This window comes from Aethalodelphis obliquidens, unplaced genomic scaffold (genome assembly GCF_003676395.1).
Source record: "Aethalodelphis obliquidens isolate GAN/ISIS:26980383/991018 unplaced genomic scaffold, ASM367639v1 scaffold87, whole genome shotgun sequence".
In the NCBI taxonomy this organism is placed as follows: Eukaryota; Metazoa; Chordata; class Mammalia; order Artiodactyla; family Delphinidae; genus Aethalodelphis; species Aethalodelphis obliquidens.
In genome coordinates, this window is record NW_020838031.1 from 4,211,189 (window position 1) to 4,230,903 (window position 19,715).

At 54.0% G+C, this 19,715-nt stretch overlaps 1 protein-coding gene across 1 annotated transcript in view; it reads right to left on the reverse strand.

Annotated features, from left to right (window-relative positions):
* Nucleotides 1-790: 790 nt before the first annotated feature.
* PCNX2 (pecanex 2) overlaps nucleotides 791-19,715 on the reverse strand; it is a 273,090-nt gene continuing 254,165 nt past the window's right edge. Inside the window, exons 29-34 of the mRNA XM_027094137.1 lie at nucleotides 13,761-13,905; nucleotides 13,080-13,310; nucleotides 11,842-12,116; nucleotides 10,994-11,181; nucleotides 3,306-3,754; nucleotides 791-1,794 (exon numbers count right to left, since the gene is read on the reverse strand). Coding sequence (XP_026949938.1) covers nucleotides 1,633-1,794; nucleotides 3,306-3,754; nucleotides 10,994-11,181; nucleotides 11,842-12,116; nucleotides 13,080-13,310; nucleotides 13,761-13,905 — 1,450 coding nt within the window. The 3' untranslated portion in view covers nucleotides 791-1,632. The remainder of the gene's footprint in view (nucleotides 1,795-3,305; nucleotides 3,755-10,993; nucleotides 11,182-11,841; nucleotides 12,117-13,079; nucleotides 13,311-13,760; nucleotides 13,906-19,715) is intronic.

Genomic DNA, 19,715 nt, shown 5'->3' on the forward strand with positions numbered 1-19,715 from the left:
TTGCCCAGAAGAATTTTGGGAACTGCCAGCCAGGTTTGCTTGAGCTGACTTGGAGGACTGCGGTGAGGTTCTATCATCAGCTTCTCTTTAGACAGACGTCAGCAAATCCATCAGAAATAAGAAGGAGTGCACCTCCAGGGATTGCTGATTTGAGAATCATGCACTGTGTCTCCAATTATACAGAGTCTACCTATTGTTATTAATTTCTAATTCTTATTTTATAAAAAAAAGAATATTGCCATCTACTTCCAAGGGGTAAGGAATTCTCTGCAATACCCTCTCCTCTGCCTACACTTCCAAACTCCAGGTACCTTTAAGAAATTTGTGTGACTGTTTCCAAATTGAGTATCCCTAACTATTTAGGTCTTTCCAAAAGTGACGGTTCGCCAGGTCAGGGATGATATTCTCCATGGGCTGTGTTCTACGATCCCTTCTTCCTCCCTCATGTCAGGAAGAAGCCAGGTTTCTGCTCTACCTGATGGGAATCTTAAGATGAGAAAAGCTGTCTCAGAATTTGCCTACAGCATTATAAATCAACTATACTTCAATTAAAAAAAAGAATCTGAAAAAGAATATATATGTGTATAACTGAATCACTTTGCTGTATACCTGAAACTAACACAACGTTGTAAATCAACTATACTTCAATAAAAAATAATTTTTTTTTTAAAAAAGAAGTTGCCTAAATGTCATTCTTACAGTGAAGGATGTGGTATTTCTTTTGTTGTTTTTTGGTTTTTTTTAGAAGTGACAACAGTTTCAGCAGAACTCAAACAACTGGACACAGCAATAACTGTAAACATTTTAATTCCAAAAACAAAGGTATGTGCAAATGTCCTGTGACGCGGTAAAGATTGCTTGGCTTGGAGACAGGCGTGCATTCCTGGGAAGCACACAGGAGCGCTGGGCGAGACGGGGCCTGACTTCTTGCAGGACGTTGCTGTGACTGCAGTTAACATCATTCCTAGGCGGCCCTCCGTGACCTGCCTCAACTAGACTTCTGCACTCACGTTGCTGGGGATGGTTGGCTCCTTTCACAGGATGCTTTGGACGTGACTGCATGCACTATCACATTTTTTGCAGTAAAGCTGCCACTGGTTTATACTTACTTAACATCTGCATAAATATTATAAAGAAGTGAGATGTTTTTATGTAGACTGGACATCAGCGCATTGGACCAGCTGGTGGTGTGATACGCACTGCTGTCCGCCTCTTTTCCACAGTAACAGTGACATACAGAATGCCAGTTGTTTAGCATGCAGCTGTCTTATTTTCATCAGGACCGGAAGGAGTTATTTATGTGCTCTATTTGAGTTGTCTTAAGATGTTAACATGGCTTTTATTTGAATTTTCCAGTTCTGGGAGGGGTGCTTCCCGCGTCCCGCCTCTCTGGGGCCGCGAGTGCCAGAGCAGGAGGGAGGCCTGGTGTCAAGGTTTGTGTTCATCACGTGAGATATTTTTCAAGAACCTGAGATCAAGTTATTCTGTTTTGTACACAGCACTTATCTTCCACAGGATGGGTCTCCCGGCTGTCATTCTTTGTGCTGTTTAGTTTGGGGAGCACAGGGGAGAAGCTGGGGGGGGGGGCTTGCGTCCCTCCCCAACGGCGTGGCTTCTCCAGCCCGAGCTCAGCTACTGCTCGTCGGAAGCGCTCTGCTGGGAGGCCGTGTCGTCCAGGCCCATGTCCTCCTGGCTTGCCCTTCTGCACATCACCCGCAGGTTCTCGGCCGCGTGGCGATCTCGAAGCAGCCCCTGCTCGGTGGCCTCCGTGGGTTCGCACGGCTCGGAAAAGTGCTTGCAAAGAGAAAACAGAAGCAACAAGTGATGGCTCAGCAAAGCTGATTGCTTCCCCTGATGACCACCCCACGGCTGTAGGTACCAGCCAGCAGTGTGGCAGGAACCTGGGGTCAGAGTCTAAAGTCAGGTCCAGTTACAGAGGACCAAAGCGGGGGGGGGTCTTTGAGGACAGAGCATGCAGCCCGAGCCACGGGCAGCGGGAGGCGCCTCTGCACACAGGGCCCTCTTCTCGGGTAACCTGGAAAAACATGACCTTGGGCAAGAGGTCACTTGTGAGCCTGGATTTCCTGAGTTTGGGTCAATGTCACTTCATATACATTGAGTCCTGCACAGCTGCTCAGTCCTGCAGGTTTGACGCCAAACAGTATGACCGAGGCCTTTTTATTGTGGCTGCACGCGGTCCCAAGGACCCAGCCATCCCTGTGGGAGAGAGAATTGGCCAGAATCCCAGAGCTGCATCCACAGACTGTCTTAAACACACATTGGGGGTGGCAGAGAGCTGTGATACTTTGTGCACCGTTACTGAGGAAATGAAAAAAGGGAAGTTTGTTTATGCTTAGCTATCTAACTTAAACTCCTAAAGTAACCCGGGGCTCCGGGATGCTCATAACCCTGCCCTGAAGGCTAGCACACCATCGCTGCAACGCCACGGCTCTACTAAGGGTGGTGCATGCCGGCCTGGTTTCAGGGTGGCTGCAGGTGCCACTGTATGGCTTCTCCTGCGGGCGGGGGCAGGCGCCGGCCTGTAGGGCTTCTCCCTTTGGGAAGAGGGTAAGGGCAGAGCCCCCATCATCCACCTCCAAAAAGCCACGCCCGGAACCAGAAGGCCAGCAGCCTGCGGCTCTGCCCCTTCGCGGGCAGGACGGCGTGTGACCGTTCAGACGGAGCGTGGAAGTCTCCAACCTGATGGCGGCTTTTGCCTTAACATCTCCGATTTCTCCCTCCCTACCACAGTACAGAAGAGAGCGGCTGGGTGTTTACTTACGTACTTAACTTGTGAAGCCCAGTTATTCATCCAGCGCCAGCCAGCTTGGGATTCTCGATAAGGAACCGTTTATTTGGGCAAAGTCCTCAAAACTCTCTAACATTTAACTGCGTAAAAGTAGAAAGCCATCTCGGGAGCCACCGTTAAATCTAGTGGCTCGGAACTGATGGTGAGCTGCCTGCAGTGCTGACGTGTGTCCTTTCCTCTCCCTCAGCCAGAGGAACGTGGAAAGAGAAGGTTCTGTCTGCACCCGTGGAGGACATGCCCCCCCCCCCCGCCCCCGACATCCTGGGTTCAGGGCGAAGGGGACTCTGACACCGGCTCCCTCCACCGCCTGCCTGGGCGTCGTCATTACGGTACACGTGCCATACATCCTGTCCGCTTCCGAGCGCGGCCAGTCCAGCTCCCGTCTCGTTGCCTGTCTGTTACTCGGGGAACCCTACAGGGCAGGTGATGGGAGCCTGCAGGCCTGGGGGACCGGGCTTATCGGCCAGGAGTGCCCCCCACCCCCCGAGCTCCTCACCCGTGCGGGCTGGCTGGTGGTCCTGGCCGAGGGGCCCAGGGTGATGTTGACACTGCTGGAGGACTGGGTGTCGCTGGTGTTACCCCCCTCGGCGGCAGACAGCCCGGAAATGACCAGGACGCTCGAGAAGCTCCTCTTGCCAAAGAGGAAGCTGAGGGTGGAGCTGGTGGACGAGCCCAGGCTGGACCTAATGAGGGCCTCGGCCCGCTCGCGGACGCTCAGGTGGCCGGCAGCGGGGGCGGGCGGGGGCTGGGAGCGCAGGGATGCCGCCGAGGTGCACGGGGACAGCCGGCTGCCCGAGAGCCGCCGGGCCAGCTCGTGGACCGACGTGGACGTCTGCAGGAAGGCCGGGTGGCTGTCCACGGTGGGGCCGGATGAGCGCGGGATGGGCGGCGTTTGGCTTAAGACCCTGGGGGCCTGGACGGACTGAGTCCTGCCTTTTCTCCTGCCTTTAAAGGAAAGCAGAGCAGAATAGGTAAACGACAAGGACCTACCGTAGAGCACAGGGAACTCTACTCAATAGTCTGTAATAACCCATGTGGGAAAAGAATCTGAAAAAGAACGGATATATCTGTATGGATAACTGAATCGCTTTGCCGTGCACCTGAAATTAACACGACATCGTAAACCCACCATAAATTAATTTAATAAAAACAACAACACATAAGTGTGGGAATTAAAGACAAAGAGGGAAAAGCAAGGGCATTCAAAAAGTCACTTATCTAGTCAACCAGAGCTTTCTAAAAAGGGGGATTTAAAAAAAAAAAAAACAGCAGAGCAGACCGGCTTGCCGTGGCAGGCAGCTGCCCATGTCAGTGTCCGCGTGCTGAGGCAGGCGGGCTGCTCTGCGGGGCCCGAGGGACCCAGGCTGGCCTCCCACCTTCTGGGCTGGGATGGAGGGTTGGGAGCCCAGCTCGGGGCTCCACTGAGGCCTGAGAACTGAAGGATGGGGCAGGGGTGTTGGTGTGGGCCACAGGCCAGGGCGATGGGCCCGTCCGGTTTGCCCAGGCCTGTCCTGGGTTCCGTACCGAAGTCCCTCGTCCCTGGGAGCCCTGTCCTGGGCAAACCCATAACGTGGCCTCATCAGGCAAATCCCATCATGTCCCTGCTTCGGGACTGGGTTCCCGGGCTCCTCTGATAAGCAGTGATGAAGGGAAAGCATGCAGGTTTGCATCATGTCTAGTTGCCTTCGAAAGAGGAAAAACGGGTTGAGCCACATGCTGTGGCCTTTTTTTTCTAGAAAAGTTTTCCCTTAAGATCAAGGTCTTTGAGAGGAAGCCCTCCCCGGCCCAACTCGGGCGTGCACGGCCCGGGTTCCCACGTCTGTCAGGGCTCCCAGTGGACTGGAGGGGCTCCCAGCTCCCTTTGGCCAGTTGTCCCTCCCCTCAGGGGTCCTTCCTGGCCCAGCTCTTGCTGAGACTTGCTGAGACGAGGCCTTTATTTTATTTTTTACTGGAGTCTAGTTGATTTACAATGTTGTGTTAGTTTCAGGTGTGCAGCAAAGTGAATCAGTTATACATATACCTATATCCACCCTGGCCTAAATCTAAAAAAAAAGAGAGAGAGAGAAAAACAAGGCTATTTTGGACACAAGGGACCGGACCGCCCGAGGCTTTGGTCCTGGCACATCTCTGGAGGAAGGCGGGCTTAAAGCGCCCGTCCTGTGCCTGACTTACCTCTGCGGCTTTAGAGACTAGGCGGGTGACGAGCCTTGACTTGCTGCAACGCCGAGTTCCTTGACTTAAGCCTCAGTACTCACCAGGGTCTAATTCTAAAATATTATTTTAACCACAGGGTCCTACTGGGAAGCACAGAGAACTATATTCAGTAGCCTATGATAAACCGTAACGGAAAAGAATGTGAGAAAGAAGGTATATATATGTTTAATCGAATCACTTTGCTGTACAGAAATTAACACAACATTTGTAAATCAACTGTACTTCAGTTTAAAAAATAAACATCAATAAAATATTATTCTGAAGGGGGCAGCTGGTGACGCCACGGTGCTACCAGTTGCCCTACTGACGTGTCTCCAGGAGTGGGTACAGTTACATGCAATGGGTAAAAATAGAGGGGGCTGCAGGGTGGGTACCCCCAAGGAATGTCACCTCACCCCAAATGCCCAAGTGATTAACCGGGCACCCGGTGATTCTGAAATATTTACGTTTGTCTATGGGAACACGTCTTTTGCGAGGTAACTCCTTAGGGCACAGATGTTATTGTGGACATTCCCCGGGTCCTCTCTAGCCCTGCCCTTCCCACAGCGGCGGACTGGCTGAAAGGGCCCTCCTGCCTCACGTTGACCTTACTGCCATGTGACCACTGTGGTGGTGGGGGCCCGTTTCCAGAGGGCACTGGGGCTCCCACCTGGCTCCCTCCTGCCCGTCTGCTGAGAAATCGGGGTGCCCCCCCCGCAATGCTGCTCACAGAGTGGTACTGGGATCAGGCTCCCCAGGTGAGTGCAGGCAGCTCCCCGGCATGGGGCTCCCCCTCCCCGGGGATGGGGCCCATCTGAACGGCCCCACTGCAGCGCTGCGGAGGGAGAAAGGGACCCTGACGAATCAGAATGAAGAACAGAGATGGTGATTTGTTAGTTTATTCAGAGCTTGGCAAGGCCAAACATCTGCTTGTGATTTATATGGTAACGCTGATTGCTGCCCCAGAATAGTCCACATTCATCCGCAAGCCAGTGATTTTGATGTTGGAGAGACCACCCGTACTTAGTGGGGGAACTTAGCTCATTCCAGTAACAAAGGGGAACGGTCCGTGTTCCATGCAAGATGGGGTAACCCCTGCCCCGATTTCACTGCTTCAGATTTTCTTGGTTTTTTTTTTTTTGTCGCTCTTGATTTTTTAAAAGTTAATTTTGCAAATGGAACAAGTACGAAACCAAGCTAAATACATCTATGCTACTTATTATTCTGTAGTTTAACTTAGTTTGCCAGTTACTTCGTTATCAAATTAGGAGCGTTTCTAGGGAAAACCTCCTCAGAACCTGGGTTGAAATTCCATGTAAATTACCCGCCCCTGTTCATCATCCCAGCACTATTCCTTTGTCTTTGACTGTTATCTGAAAGGTGGTGGTGCAAATCCTTAGAATAGGATAGAAGAGAGAAATTATATGTATCAAATGTTAACTGTTGAATCTAGATGAAATGTATGTAGGTATTCATTGCCTTATTCTTGAAGTTTTTCTGTACTTTAAAAAATTTCAAAATAAAACACTAAACTATTAAAAAAATAGGATAGAAGAGATAGCCTTCCTGTCCAATATGGGATTCAGATTAGTTACAAATTCCTAACTGCTCTCCTCAGCAACCAGCCCACCAGCCTCCACCAGTGGGCCGAGTCCCCTTCCAGCAAGGAGTCTGCAGGTTGTCAGGCCGCACTTAGGGCTGCATAGTGAGTTCCTGGCCGTAGGGCGTGAGGGCCCGCGAGTCAGGCATGAGGTGCTGGGCGTCCACACAGTGTGCCCACCTGGGGTTGCAGTCCTCTGGGAGTCTGGCAAGGGCCAGGATGGGGATACTCGGCTGGGGACTGAAGCAGGGACCCAGGGAGGGAGGGAGCAGTTGGGACTCCAGTTATGGGCACTGAGCCTTGGGCACTGTGAGTAAAACAAGAGTCTGTTCTTAGAATTTCGTTCACATTCCCCCTTGAGAGCGGCTCAATCATTGCTGCATAGCTAGGCTTCTCTGTCATGCCCTGCCCGGGAAGTCAGGTCCTTCACCTCGGCCCCAGGGACTCCCACAGGGCACAGCACACTGGTCGTCACCGGTTGCCTACGTGGCATCACGCGGTGCTCTCCACCCTCCGCCCTTCCTCTCTGACTGCATCGGCGCATCTACAGGCTCGGCACGCGGCACACTGACCAATAAACAACGACCCAACCTGCAAAACTCACCTCGCACGGAAACCCAGAGCTGCTTCAACCCCTGACTGGGAACAGAGCCAGCCCCAGGCGGTTTGGGTTTGGCCAAGGGCTTCCTAACCTTGGCCATTGGAACCATCTGGGAAGCTTCAAAAGTGCCTTGACCTAGACACTGAGACCCACCCCCCCGACCCGTGTGCCCCTGCAGACTGGGCCCTGGGCCTCCCCTGTAGCCTGGGAGGCGAGCTACGGGGCAGGAGCTGGGAAGGTGAGTCTTCCAGGTCGAGTACAAAGATAGGGGATCAGGAATCTCCCCCCCAGGACTGGAGACCGACCTCTAACTTCCCTGCACCGGCTGAGCAGGCTCCTGGCTTGCTTTCTGGAAGCTGCGGGCACCATGGTTTGATTCAGTTGGAGGGAGGGCGAGAAGGAGGCCAGAGAAGCCGGAGGTTAGAAGGAAACCCAGCAACTGCACAGCACAGAGGCCCCTTTGGCGATGCCGTCCTGCTGGGAACGGCAGCGGGTGGCCGGGCGGGTGGCTTCCCAGGCTGCCCTCCCTCCTCCAGGGGCCTTCGGGCATCTTGCCACTGGCTGCGCCATCTGGGAAGAGCCCTTGGTGGCGCCGGGCAGGGCCGTCCCCCTCCCCATGTGCGGCTCCTTCTGGGGCCGGTGTCCTTGGGGTCACGAGGGCTACTGCACTCGGGGCTTTGGTAACTGACAGCTTTGCGCCTGGCCCTGTCAGGGCACGGGAGTCCCCCTACCCCATCCCCACTCTCTGCACCGGCTCAGGGGCGGCGGCCTGTGGGTGGAGGCCTGAGCCGGGCGGGGGCAGCTCTCCTCTAGCCTGCAGCGTGGACGCCTGTGAGCACCTGCGTTTATCGGGCGCTGAGGGATGCAGCCTGGGGTCCTACCAGAAGCTTACCCCTCCTGGGCTTTGTTCTCCAAGCCCCAGGGTTCCGACATGTGCTTACTCACAGGTGGGGCGTGTTTCTAGCTGCCACCGAGGGACGTGGAGAGAAGGGGCAGGGGTCCTGAACTTCCCCAGGGAGTGAGTGCGTGCAGTGAACCAAGCCAAAGGTGGCCACGTCCCCGTATGGCTTTAACCAGAGTGTAGTAAAAAGAAGGGGACATTTCAGTTTTCCAGGGGCAGGAGGAGGTGTCTGTGTCCTGGGTGTGGGGAGTAAGGTTGTCCCTTTCTGATGCCAACTTCGAGCTTTTCTAGATGTCTCTCAGGGGCCTGCTGTGCCCTGACGTCCCGAGATTTCCCTGCTGCCTTGAGGCGTGGCTGTGAGTCCCAGTGGCTGGTTTCAGGCCAACTGTCTCATGTGTTTCATCCTTTTGAAGGCAAGTTCAGACTCCATCCCTGTCCAGCCCCGCAGAATGGGTGTCTGGCTTATGCCACCAGCTGTGATGCCCCCTGGTGAGTTTCAGGAAAGCCTCGCCCGGGCAGCCACTGAGGCAGGGGGATGGTGAGGCTTCAGGCAGGGCTGGAGGGCAGAAGGGGCCATCTGTCATGTCATTCCCCCTCCGGGACTCACGCCCCACCAGCTTCTCTCAGCCCACTGGGGCCCCCTTGGGACTCTAAGCCAGATGGTCTGAAAGGTGGTCACTCTTGGTGGCCTTGGGAGAAGCGATTTTAAGAAGCAATGATGGAGGACTTCCCTGGTGGCGCAGTGGTTGAGAGTCCACCTGCAGATGCAGGGGACACGGGTTCGTGCCCCGGTCCGGGAAGATCCCATGTGCCGTGGAGCGGCTGGGCCCGTGAGCCATGGCCACTGAGCCTGCGCGTCCGGAGCCTGTGCTCCGCAACGGGAGAGGCCACAACAGTGACAGGCCTGCGTACCGCGGAAAAAAAAAAAAAAAAAAAAAAGCAACGATGGAAAATGCACAGCTGGTTTGGGCTCTGGAAGATGCAGCTCCGACATCTGCCACGAAAGCCTGTGACTGCTCCCAGCCTCAGGCTCCGGCGGTGAATGGGTTGGGGGGGGGCTGTTCACAACCTATGGGGTGTGGATTTTAGGACAGGAGGCAGCGCTGGCCCCAAGCGCTGGTATAGCTTCACTTCTACGAAAGGGAAGAGGCAGCTCACCGAGTCAGAGCCCGTCCAGCACGCCCATCTTCGGCTCTTCAAAAGCCTGCGGCCCCGCCAGCCAGAAACCCCCAGACTCCAGCCTCCCTCTGGTTCCCACAAGTCACCTGGTTAGACGTGCCAAGCGCTCAGGAATTTCTCCATTTGGAACCCACCTTGCATTTTCCCACCTGGAAGATCCCTTTATGTGATTTTGAAACTTAAAATTCTCATGTGATAACAACTGTTAACTAAGCAATGAGAAACTCCTGGCCTGAGAGCCCAACACTGAAGGCCTCTGGCTGGGCGACCGCTCTGCTTGGGGTTGGGGCAGACGGCACGGGGCGGGGAAGGGGGCCTTCTTCCCCCTAAGCAGCTAATGGCAATCACTTTGCCCATCTACCTACCTATCTACCTCTCCCTCCCTCCCTTCCATCTCTCATCTATCTTCTATTATCTAGCTATCATCTATTGATTCATCTCTATCTATCATGTATCCATCCATCCATCCATCTATCAGCCATCATCTGTCTTCTACCCATCATCTGTCTGCCTCTCTGTCTCCCGATCTATCCATCTACCATCTTGCCCATCTTTATATAAATCCTCAGTATTTCAGTTAAATCCTCAGCCTTGCTTCCAGGAGACAGGGACCGTTCCTCATTACTCATTCGGTGCAGAGCTGGCAGGGGAACACACAAAAAGGCACTTAATGAATCCTTCTGGATGGTAAAAGCACTGAGGCCAAAAGGCGAAGCCACTAACAGGTTCTGAAGGGCAAAGCTGAGTGCCAGTGTGCCAGCAGGAATCAGGGCCAAGCATCTGTCTCTCCCGCATCCACCCGGGTGCGTCCTCTGCGGGCCCTCGGGGTCATCTTTTCTAAGCAGCCCCCTCCTCCCAGTGGACTGGGGTTTTGGGACTTCATCCATCTGGTTGAGCCTAACTGCTTTTAAACTTTAAACTCAGCCCAAACTTGAACAAAGCCACCCCCGCCATCCGCACCTGCTGCCACCCTTCTTCCCTCTTTTCTTTTTTTTTTTTTTTGTGGTACATGGGCCTCCCACCACTGCGGCCTCTCCCGCCGCGGAGCACAGGGTCCGGACGCGCAGGCTCAGTGGCCACGGCTCATGGGCCCAGCCGCTCCGCGGCATGTGGGATCTTCCCGGACCGGGGCATGAACCCGCGTCCCCTGCATCGGCAGGCGGACTCTCAACCACTGCGCCACCAGGGAAGCCCCCTTCCCTCTTTTCTTATGCTCTGAAATGTCAGGTGTAAGTGCAGGAAGGGGAGAGCTGTAGACAGTGGGCAACGGAGAGCAGGAGCCTGGCTCCCTCGCCACAGACTTGGAGACGGCGGCTCAACTCACAGAAAGACGGAGGCACCATCATAGATCAAGAGCTACAACACAGCCCGAAACAAAGGCACGTGAGCCAATAGGCACTGAAGGAGTGAGAGACGGGGTGGAAGGGAGTGACCGCTGGGCCAGCGGACAGACACATGGCTGGCTGGCTGGCTGGCTGAGGTGATGGATAGACAGATGGATAAAGGTTAAATGCTGAATCTAACACATGGAGAGTTGTTTTCTGAGTAGAACCTATAAGAGTCGTGGATATTTGGGGCATCTTTTGTCCCAACACTGATTTCTCCTGCAAAAAGGGTCTCTCAGAGGTTAGAACGACAACACAACCCACAGTGTTGGCCAGTGGGACGACAGGAGCCTTATCAGTAACACGAAGCCCCCGCTGCACCCACCTGTCGTCCTTGTCCCTTCAGGGGGTGACCGGTGGCGGCTCCCATCCTTTCTGGGCTGTTCCGAGCTGCTCTCCCGACTCTCACCACTGGGGGCGCTGCTGCCGCCTACGGGCGGGGCGCCCCCGCCGTCGGCATCCTGGCTGTTGCCAGCGCCGGGCTGGCCGGCGGCATCGCAGTCCTTCCGCACCCTGTGAGAGGGAGAAACGCTTCAAGGGTCTCACCAAAACATTTCTGATTGTCCCAAACGCCCCATCACATTCGTGTCCAAATCAGGGTGGCAGACCGGACTCTACAGGTGAGCAGCACACCTGGAACGCCGGTGGAGAGAGGGGCTTCCGTTCCCCAAACCTCAGAGTCTGATAAATGAATACACCATGCCCGGATGAAGAAGCCGCAGGTCCCACCAGCCACAGGGACCCTCAGCTCTGGGGCCTGACATGGAGCTCTGCCAGATTCAGACAGAACATCTTAGAATTCGTTCCAACTCACCAGGGACACCGTTACAACGGGGTGAGAAGACTTAACGGGATGAGAGATGAGTGCCGGGTGGGAGGAGGGATTTCAAGCCCCGTTCTTTGAGACAGATGTGTAACAGCCACTCCCAAAGACCCATAACCTCGGCAGTACCGCAAGGACTCAAGCCCAAGTCTCAGCCCGTGGATGCAAGGGGGAGGGAGACAGACTCATCTGATGAAACGAAGGATGCGCTGCGGCGCACTTGGGCACGGCAGTTTTCATCTCAGGAGGAAAGAGCCCTGGACAGTGACATTCCAACCAGAAGCCCTGGAGTCGCAGCCCCGCCCCATCCAGCATCCGGGTAAATAATGGCCTTTGTTGTCAAGACCCACCTTAACCACTTGGCTCGGAACCACGCCCTGACGCTGTCCAAGGTGACGGGTCCGCTCCAGACGTTCTTCAGCTGCCTGTGGGTCCCTAGGTAGGAGGTGGTGAGCGGGGAGACGTACATGGGGTAGCCCAGGGGCTGGTCGCAGGAGGAACTGATCAGGTTCCGGAGGACCTGCTTGTGGTTCTGAATGCTGCCGCGCTCGGGATTGCAGTTGCGGAGGAAGATGAGCTCTTGCTGCTGCCCCGCCCAAAGGCCACGGACACACTCTCTGTTCACCTGCAGGGCGGGGAAGATGCGGAGAGAAAAGCAGATGGCGGGGGCCGCCAGCATGTTGGTTCTGGGTCTGAGTACCTGGGACCGCAATACTTTGGCCTGAAGCTTTCATAGTCAAGCCCGAATGGCAGCCCCGTAAGGTGGATGTGATGCCACTTTCACGGGGCCACAGAGATCAAATTAAAAGGAAGGAAGGCTTTGTTTCAGCGTGGTGGTTTGAAGCTATAGGAAGAAGAGAATCTCTGGGAAGGGAGTTCTCGGGTTCAGGAACAGGTTATGAGAGGAAGGTCTGGAATTTTAGAGAATTGTAAAGTCTTTAAGAATAAGCTAGGGGCTTCCCTGGCGGCACAGTGGTTAAGAATCCGCCTGCCAGTGCAGGGGACGCGGGTTCGAGCCCTGGTCCGGGAAGATCCCACATGCCGTGGAGCAACTAAGCCCGTGCTTCACAACTATTGAGCCTGCTCTCTAGAGCCCGCGAGCCACAACTACTGAGCCCACGTGCCACAATTACTGAAGTCCACGTGCCTAGAGCCCATGCTCTGCAACAAGAGAATGAGAAGCCTGTGCACCGCAACGAAGAGTAGCCCCCGCTCGCCGCAGCTAGAGAAAGCCTGCGTGCAACAAAGACCCAATGCAGCCAAAAATAAATAAATTAATTAATTAAAAAAAAAGAATAAGCTAGATCCTGACCCTCAGCGACATGTGTGTCTAGCCTACCAGGACTTCTTGCCAAAGCTGTCACCTGGGCACCGGCTCTCTGGGTGGGAAAGGGCCCTGGAGGAGATGCACCGCCTGCCCCGGGGGTGCCCTGCATGCTGGGCAATGCTGCCCCCCCAACCCTGGGACCGTGGGTCTAGACAGAGGACGCTGGCCCAGGGCGAGGGCATCAGTGCCAATCCATCCTATTTCTTCTCACATTCCCCCCAGCTGGGAGGCTCGGGCCAGCTGGGAAGGATGGCCCCGTACCTTGATCACCTTGAAGCTCAGGAAGCTCCTGTGCAGCATGATGACCTTGTACTCGTCCGTGCCCTCGTCTACCACGTGCCGCAGGGTCAGCAGCTCCTCCTTGTTGGCCAGCACGGCGCCCCTCCAGGCCGGGTCGCCCTCATGGCAGATGACCACTTTCTTCTCAAAGGACTGTATGGCCTCGTAGAGGACCACGGGGTCCTCGTACTCGTCGGGGCAAGTGAACTGGTCCTGGGGAAGGAAGTCCAGCTTTGGGTCAGGAGGACCAGAGAGCTGGCCCCGGGTGGGTGCAAGGCCAAGCCCACCTGCACGTCTCACAGTTGCCCTGAGTGGATGGAGGACACCTTGCCAACCCAGCACCCTTGGCCTCGGGGCCGTGCTAGGCAAGGAGCTTGTGGCTTAGGTGCCTATGACTTTTTGAGACAGCGTGGGCACTTCTGATGTCATTTTCTCTGGCCAAGTCCCCTCTTCCATCCTAGTGGGAGATCGCCACCTCCTAGGGGTCTTGAGGACACACTGTCACGGACACCGTCAAGAATCTGCGATGCCTCAACGCTTAGTTACTAAATCAGAAGCCCACTCATCAATGTCATGCCGAGGAAGGGGACTGCGTTTTTGAAAGGTCATTTTTTTCCCCTGATGTTTCAGGCTTATACTTTTTTTAAAGAAAGGAATGTTTACCTGGTGCAGCTTCAGGGACATCCTGAGAGCTGGGGCAACAACTTTGTGCAGCAGGTCGATGTCTGCAAACACCCACTCATCCTGGGCTGTTATTCTGAAGTCACCTTTGAAGAGGGTGTGGAGGCCGTACAGGAAAGAATCCAGGCTGCGAAACAAAGTCGAGTTTGTCCATTCATACGGAGCAAAGGTGTTCAGGCTCCTGTCACCCTGAGCTGGCCTGAGTCTCCCTTGTGTCACCTCAGGAAGGATTTTACTGTCTTTAGGCTGATCCAGCAGAGGTCCCAGCGAACACCTGACACTGCAGGCCGTATTCGGACCCTTGTGACAACTGCTGTAACGGTCACCTTCAGGGATAGCCACTGATGCTCTGGACCCCTGAGTGTGATGGTGGAGGTCCTGGTCAGAGCTGGCCTGCTATGTCCACAGGCAGAGTGAGTGCTGAGACACGGGGCCGTCTGGTCCAGGAGCCCTGGGGCCTCCACTTCTTGGGAGGGAGGCAGGGAGGCCAGGGCAAGAACCCAGGCCCTTCCACTGGTCGTCTCTGTGTTTCTGGATAGCGCTTTCGGACTATGTCACTCATAATAAAAATTGGATTCTCCCACCATATGGAGAGAAAATGACACCAAATCCAATCTCAAATTGGCCATTTAGATTCTCAGAGAACCTCCAGCTCCCAACCCCACCTTTTTTTTAATGACTAGAGGATGAGGCACGATAGAGGGGATTAAAATGAATGACGGAAGGATTTCTCGGGCTGTCCAGGTTTTTATGTTTCTAGGCTTTTGGGCTTTGTTTCCATTTCCTGCATGTAATTAAGCATCGCCTGGGTGGAGAGCAGAGAGGTGCCCGAGGGACATCTTTCACGGTCTGGGTCCTTTACCTTTTGGGTCAACGCAGGGAGTGGGTCTGGGAAAGCGACTCACCCTGTATTATGAGGAGGGAAAGAATGGTGCTTCCCTCATTCGTCGCCTCGAGTTCCAGTGATACACTCAGTCCCAGCGTCCTCTAAACACCCTGGCCTCTGACATCCCTGAGCGGGAGCATGGGCAGCTGTACGAGAAACAGCATCCCCGACGGGGTTGAACTGGGACAGAACGAGCAGGGAAGTGTGTGAGGAAGACACGCTCCGAGGATGGAACTGAGAAGGATCTAATGAGCTGGCTCGCCCAGCAAGACTTTGGATCCCATGCAGCACGCCAGACCCACACGTCAGGGAAATAGCTCCACTGCTGGCTGCTGGAGCACGTCGTTGCGAAACACCCCAGCATCATTAACCTCCTTCCAGAACTCCCTTGAGAGGGATGCCGGGGCTTGGAGTCAGAGCAGGCCGTGGGAAACGGGAGCAGCCAGGGTCTAGGCAGGTGGGGCAGATGCTGTGGCCTCGAGGAGCCCAGAACCTTCCAGAAAGAGTCCAGGAGGCAGCCCTCCTGAACAGGCTCCCCCGACACAGAACAGACTTCCTGGAGCTGCCTGCGGTCCTGGGAGGGGAGGGGTGGACCGCAGAGCCAGGCTGGAGCAGTGCAGATGCAGGGAGGGAAGCTTTGAAACGGTGCTAACTGCTGTCACTGAAAATGGTCCAAAATGCCCCTGTCATCAGATAGGGGTGAAGTCCTGAAAAGAGGGGGTTAAACGTGGGTGGGTTTTTTTTCTGGAAAGGATTAGAAGCATGCCTCGCTGCTTGCATACAGGCGCAGAGAAATCACTCCTCTTGATGTGGGGCTGGGGACGGTGGCAGAGGGAGATAGAGGGACCTGCGCAGATGCCCAGAGCGACATGGGCAGATGGGAGAGGAGACCCGGAGAGTCAGCCCATCCTTTGCTCGGCGCCGTGTGAAAGCAGCCATAGGCCCGACTGCGCGGTCGGGAAAAGGCCCTTCCACGGGACCTCCCTGAGTGAGTGTGAGCCCACCCCAGGGCCCCAACGGTAGATGCTTTACCGGCCCTTTCTAGTTTCAGAGGAAAATGACACTTTGTGACGCTTACTGCTCTTCCATTAAAATAAGCCTCAATGCACAAATGAACGTATCTATGACACAGAAACAGAATCACAGGCACAGAGAACAGACCGCTGGTGGCCAAGGGGGAGGGGGCAGAGGAGGGAAGGACTGGGAGTCTGGGATTAGCAGATGCAAACTATTATCTATAGGATGGATAAACAACAAGGTCCTACTGTAGAGCACTGAACTATAGTCAGTATCCTGTGATAAACCATCACGGAAAAGAATATGAAAAAGCATGTATATGTGTGCATAACTGAATCACTTTGCTGTACAGCAGAAATTAACACAACATTGGAAATCAACTACATTTCAATTTAAAAAAAAAGTTTTTTTTAAATGAGTCTCCATGTAGAAAACAAAGCCTCGGGTAGAATTCCACTAGATGGATGGCATTACCCCTAGCACCTTAAAGGTACAGGCATCCTAAAAGTGAGGGTGTCTCATTACCTGCCTTTTAATCTCAGGAGGAGGAGGAGGAGGAGGAAAGCAGAGGTGTGACAAGCTGGGAGGCTTTGGCGGGGAGAGCACAGGTCTCCAGGTCGCCTGCAGCACGTTGCTGACTTGGAGCACCATCGGGCTTGGTCTTGTTAAGACTCTACTGAGAGATGACAGGCTCCCACCCCCAGGCCAACAGCTGGAGTGGGGAAACAGGGTTACATCTGAGTCGATCAAGGTTGGCCTTCGTGGGGACCAGAACGGCCACCGCCCGGCCCCCTAGCGCTGCCTTTATTTACTAAGTTTCTAGCACGTGTGCAGTGCCATGTAAGACCGGGCTTATCTCGGTGCTGCGGTCTGGCTCTCTACCTGTGGATGTAGAGATTGTCCCTGCGCTGAGGACTGCTTGGCGACAAACTATAAAGGGCCTTCTGTACCTCTTCTGCTGCACTCAACCCATGTTCCACGGAGTCAGGACTTGAATCATACGTCGCCTTCATAACTGTGTGTGCACGTGTGTATGTGTGTGTGTGTATGTGTGTACACGAGCATAGGTGCACATCTCTGTGTGCATGTGTGTGTGCATGCATGTATATTGTGCATGTACATAGGTGCACATTTGTGTGTGTGCCTGAGCATGGGTGCACATTTGTGTGTGCGTGTGTGTACATGTGTGCATTTACATGGGTGCACGTGTGTGTGCTCACGCGTGTGTTGGAAAGGATGATCCAGCCTCCACCTCAGAGTGACTCTGCACCCCCAGCAGACACCAACGACCACCAAGCCGGGTCTTCGCGACACTCTGCTTGTACCGCCTCCTATTCTTTCTGGTTCTGACCCCGCTTCCTGTTCTACGATGACATAACCCCTGGTGCTGCACAGATGAGAGGCTGGAGCCACCAGTACTTGAGCACAGTCACTCATAGCCTTCGTGGAAATGGCCACGTTCCAGCTGGAGGCTCCGGCTGTTGCCTGCAGTGCCAGCGGAAACGCCAGCCCCAGGTTAGCCTAAGGCTTATGCTTTAACGGGTCCCGCCCAGTTCAGCATTCTCACCCATCACCTTTCAAGGCAATGACAGCTTGAGGACGGCCAGTTGAAGCAAAGGTTGTTTTCACTCCTTGTATTGCATCTTTCTTTATCCACAGAGGAGTCCTCAGAGCTCTATGCTAGCCAGATGCTCCTTAAGCCCCTCGAAGCCCTACTTTTGTTCAAAATCACTGACGAACTCAGCCCAGTTTCCACCTGCACCCTCTCACTGGTTCTTGGCCCAAGGACATGTTGGCCCCCGGGGGACATCTGACAATATCTGGAGACATATTTTGGACGTCACAGCTGAAGGGGGTGACGCTCCTGGCACCCAGTGGGTAGAGGCCAGGCAGCAACGTCCAGGACAGTCCCCCCCCCAACAAAGAACCACACAGCCTAAAATGTGAATAGTGCCACTGCTGAGAAACCCTGCTCTCTCAGGAAAAAAGAAGTAGCCTTCAAGATAGGGATTTTAAGTTTTGGACAATGCGTCATTATCTTGGGCGCAGCGTCAGTGAACCTGAGGATTCAGGTGGAAACAAGGCTAATGCTGGGGCCTGGGGCCTATATTCTGACTAAGCTGCTCGGGCGATCCTGAGGCGCCAAGGGTGATTCTGGGGACCAGAACACCCAGACATTTCAGGAAGCCTGGGCAGGTTGGGCAAGGCTGGTCCAGGGCAGGGTGCACGGTGTTAGCTGGGGGATGGAGAGGGACAGAAATGATGCCCACCAGCACCCGGCCAGCAACGTGGAAAGAGAGGGGAAAAAAGGCACCTGGGGACTTCCCTGGTGGTCCAGTGGGTAAGACTCCGTGCTCCCAGTGCCAGCGGCCCGGGTTCGATCCCTGGCTGGGGAACTAGGATCCCGCGTGCCGCAACTAAGGCCTGGTGCAGCCATAACAAATAAGTAAATATTTTTAAAAGAAAAAGAAAAAAAGGCGCCTGCCAGCGCTTCTGTCCCTTGAGAAAGTCCCGCCAGATCCCTGCCCCTCCGGCAAGTGCCTTAAGATTAATCAAGGTACAATCCAGGTGCTTTTCAATCCAGCGTGCTGGCGCTCGGAACAAGTGAGTTTGGGCACAAGCTCTTCAGAGCTGAGTCTTGGTTTCCCACAGCCCGCGGGCTCTCCTGGACGTGAGCCCCACTGGTTTCAAAGCCAGATTTTATGGGGCTTGTTTTTCTGCTTCAGGTCCCCCAGGTGGGGAGCCCAATGTGGGCCTCAGACCCCTCGCTCCTCAGGGGGGACCCCCTTGGTGGTGACTTCCCTCCCACTTGTGGGTCGTCATACTGGAGGTGCAGGTTCTGACTGGACCGTGTCTCCGCCCCTCCTACCCTTCTCGATGTGGCCTTTTCCGATATCCTTAGTTGCAGAAAATCTGTCCTGCTAGTCTTCTCAGGGATCGTTGCTCTATGTGACGTGGTAGGTTTGGTGTGATCGTGAGAACAGGTGACCTCAGGATCTTCCTACACCACCATCTTGACCTGAGCTGGACGACTTGATTTTAATCTCTGGTTCAGGACCGCGCGTCACGTTTACTTTATTTCTCTTCTAGATCCTGATTTCTGAGTTTCCTACCCCAGTCTGTCAGGCAGACCTCAGTCTTGTCTGCAAGAGGATTCACTATGACGTCTGGCCCTAGTCTGGGGTCCCGTCTCCAGTAGAAGGTCGGCAGGGAAACTGAGATTATGTCCGGGATTCCTGAAGAATGCGATTTTCCTCAGTCCGCTGTGGGTGAGAGCAGTGTGGACATGGTAGATGTGACCCCAGACTAGGACAGTGACCCCCTGCCACAAGGTCATCTGTAAGGGCTCTCAGCCTCCAGCACAGGACATCTAGGGCTGGACTCTTTGTCATTTTTCAAGCTTACATTTATCTTGACATGTTCTATTCTCTTAGAAGCCTTGTTACTCCAAGAGTCAGTAAAATTTCTTCTTCAAGCAAACATGTTGCTGCTGTGGATACAGGCACCTTCTCACCTTTTATCTCTATAAATGGACCATCAGCTAGGATCTACTCATCACCTCTCATGTACCTGAAGACAGTCACTAAGCCATCTTTTAGCCCCTGTGGTCAGTGAAACTATCTTGATTTCCTCCTAAACATGCCTTTATATTTGTGTGCTCTTGTTCAGTAGAAGACACAGTTCTACGAAGGGGATAGGCCCCAAACGCCAAATTAAAACCACTATCAGGGTTTGCTTGTCACAACCCTCTTAACTCATCCTATCTCCGTAACATATGGACGTCTTATCTGAAGACATTGTACATACCTGTACTCCTTTGCTCCCTTGCGTTCAGCTTATCATGTAAGCTGATTCTCAATTTGCTCATCCTCTCTAATTTTTCAGGCGTGTATTTTGCTTCCTTGAGGATAGCCTATCAAAGCTATGTCACTGCTGTGAAGACAAAATATTTCCCCAAGAAACCCATCAAATGAAGCAGAGCTTGTGACTTACGCTAGGCTGCTATATAAGACTTATCTGTGGAGTAAGTGTTC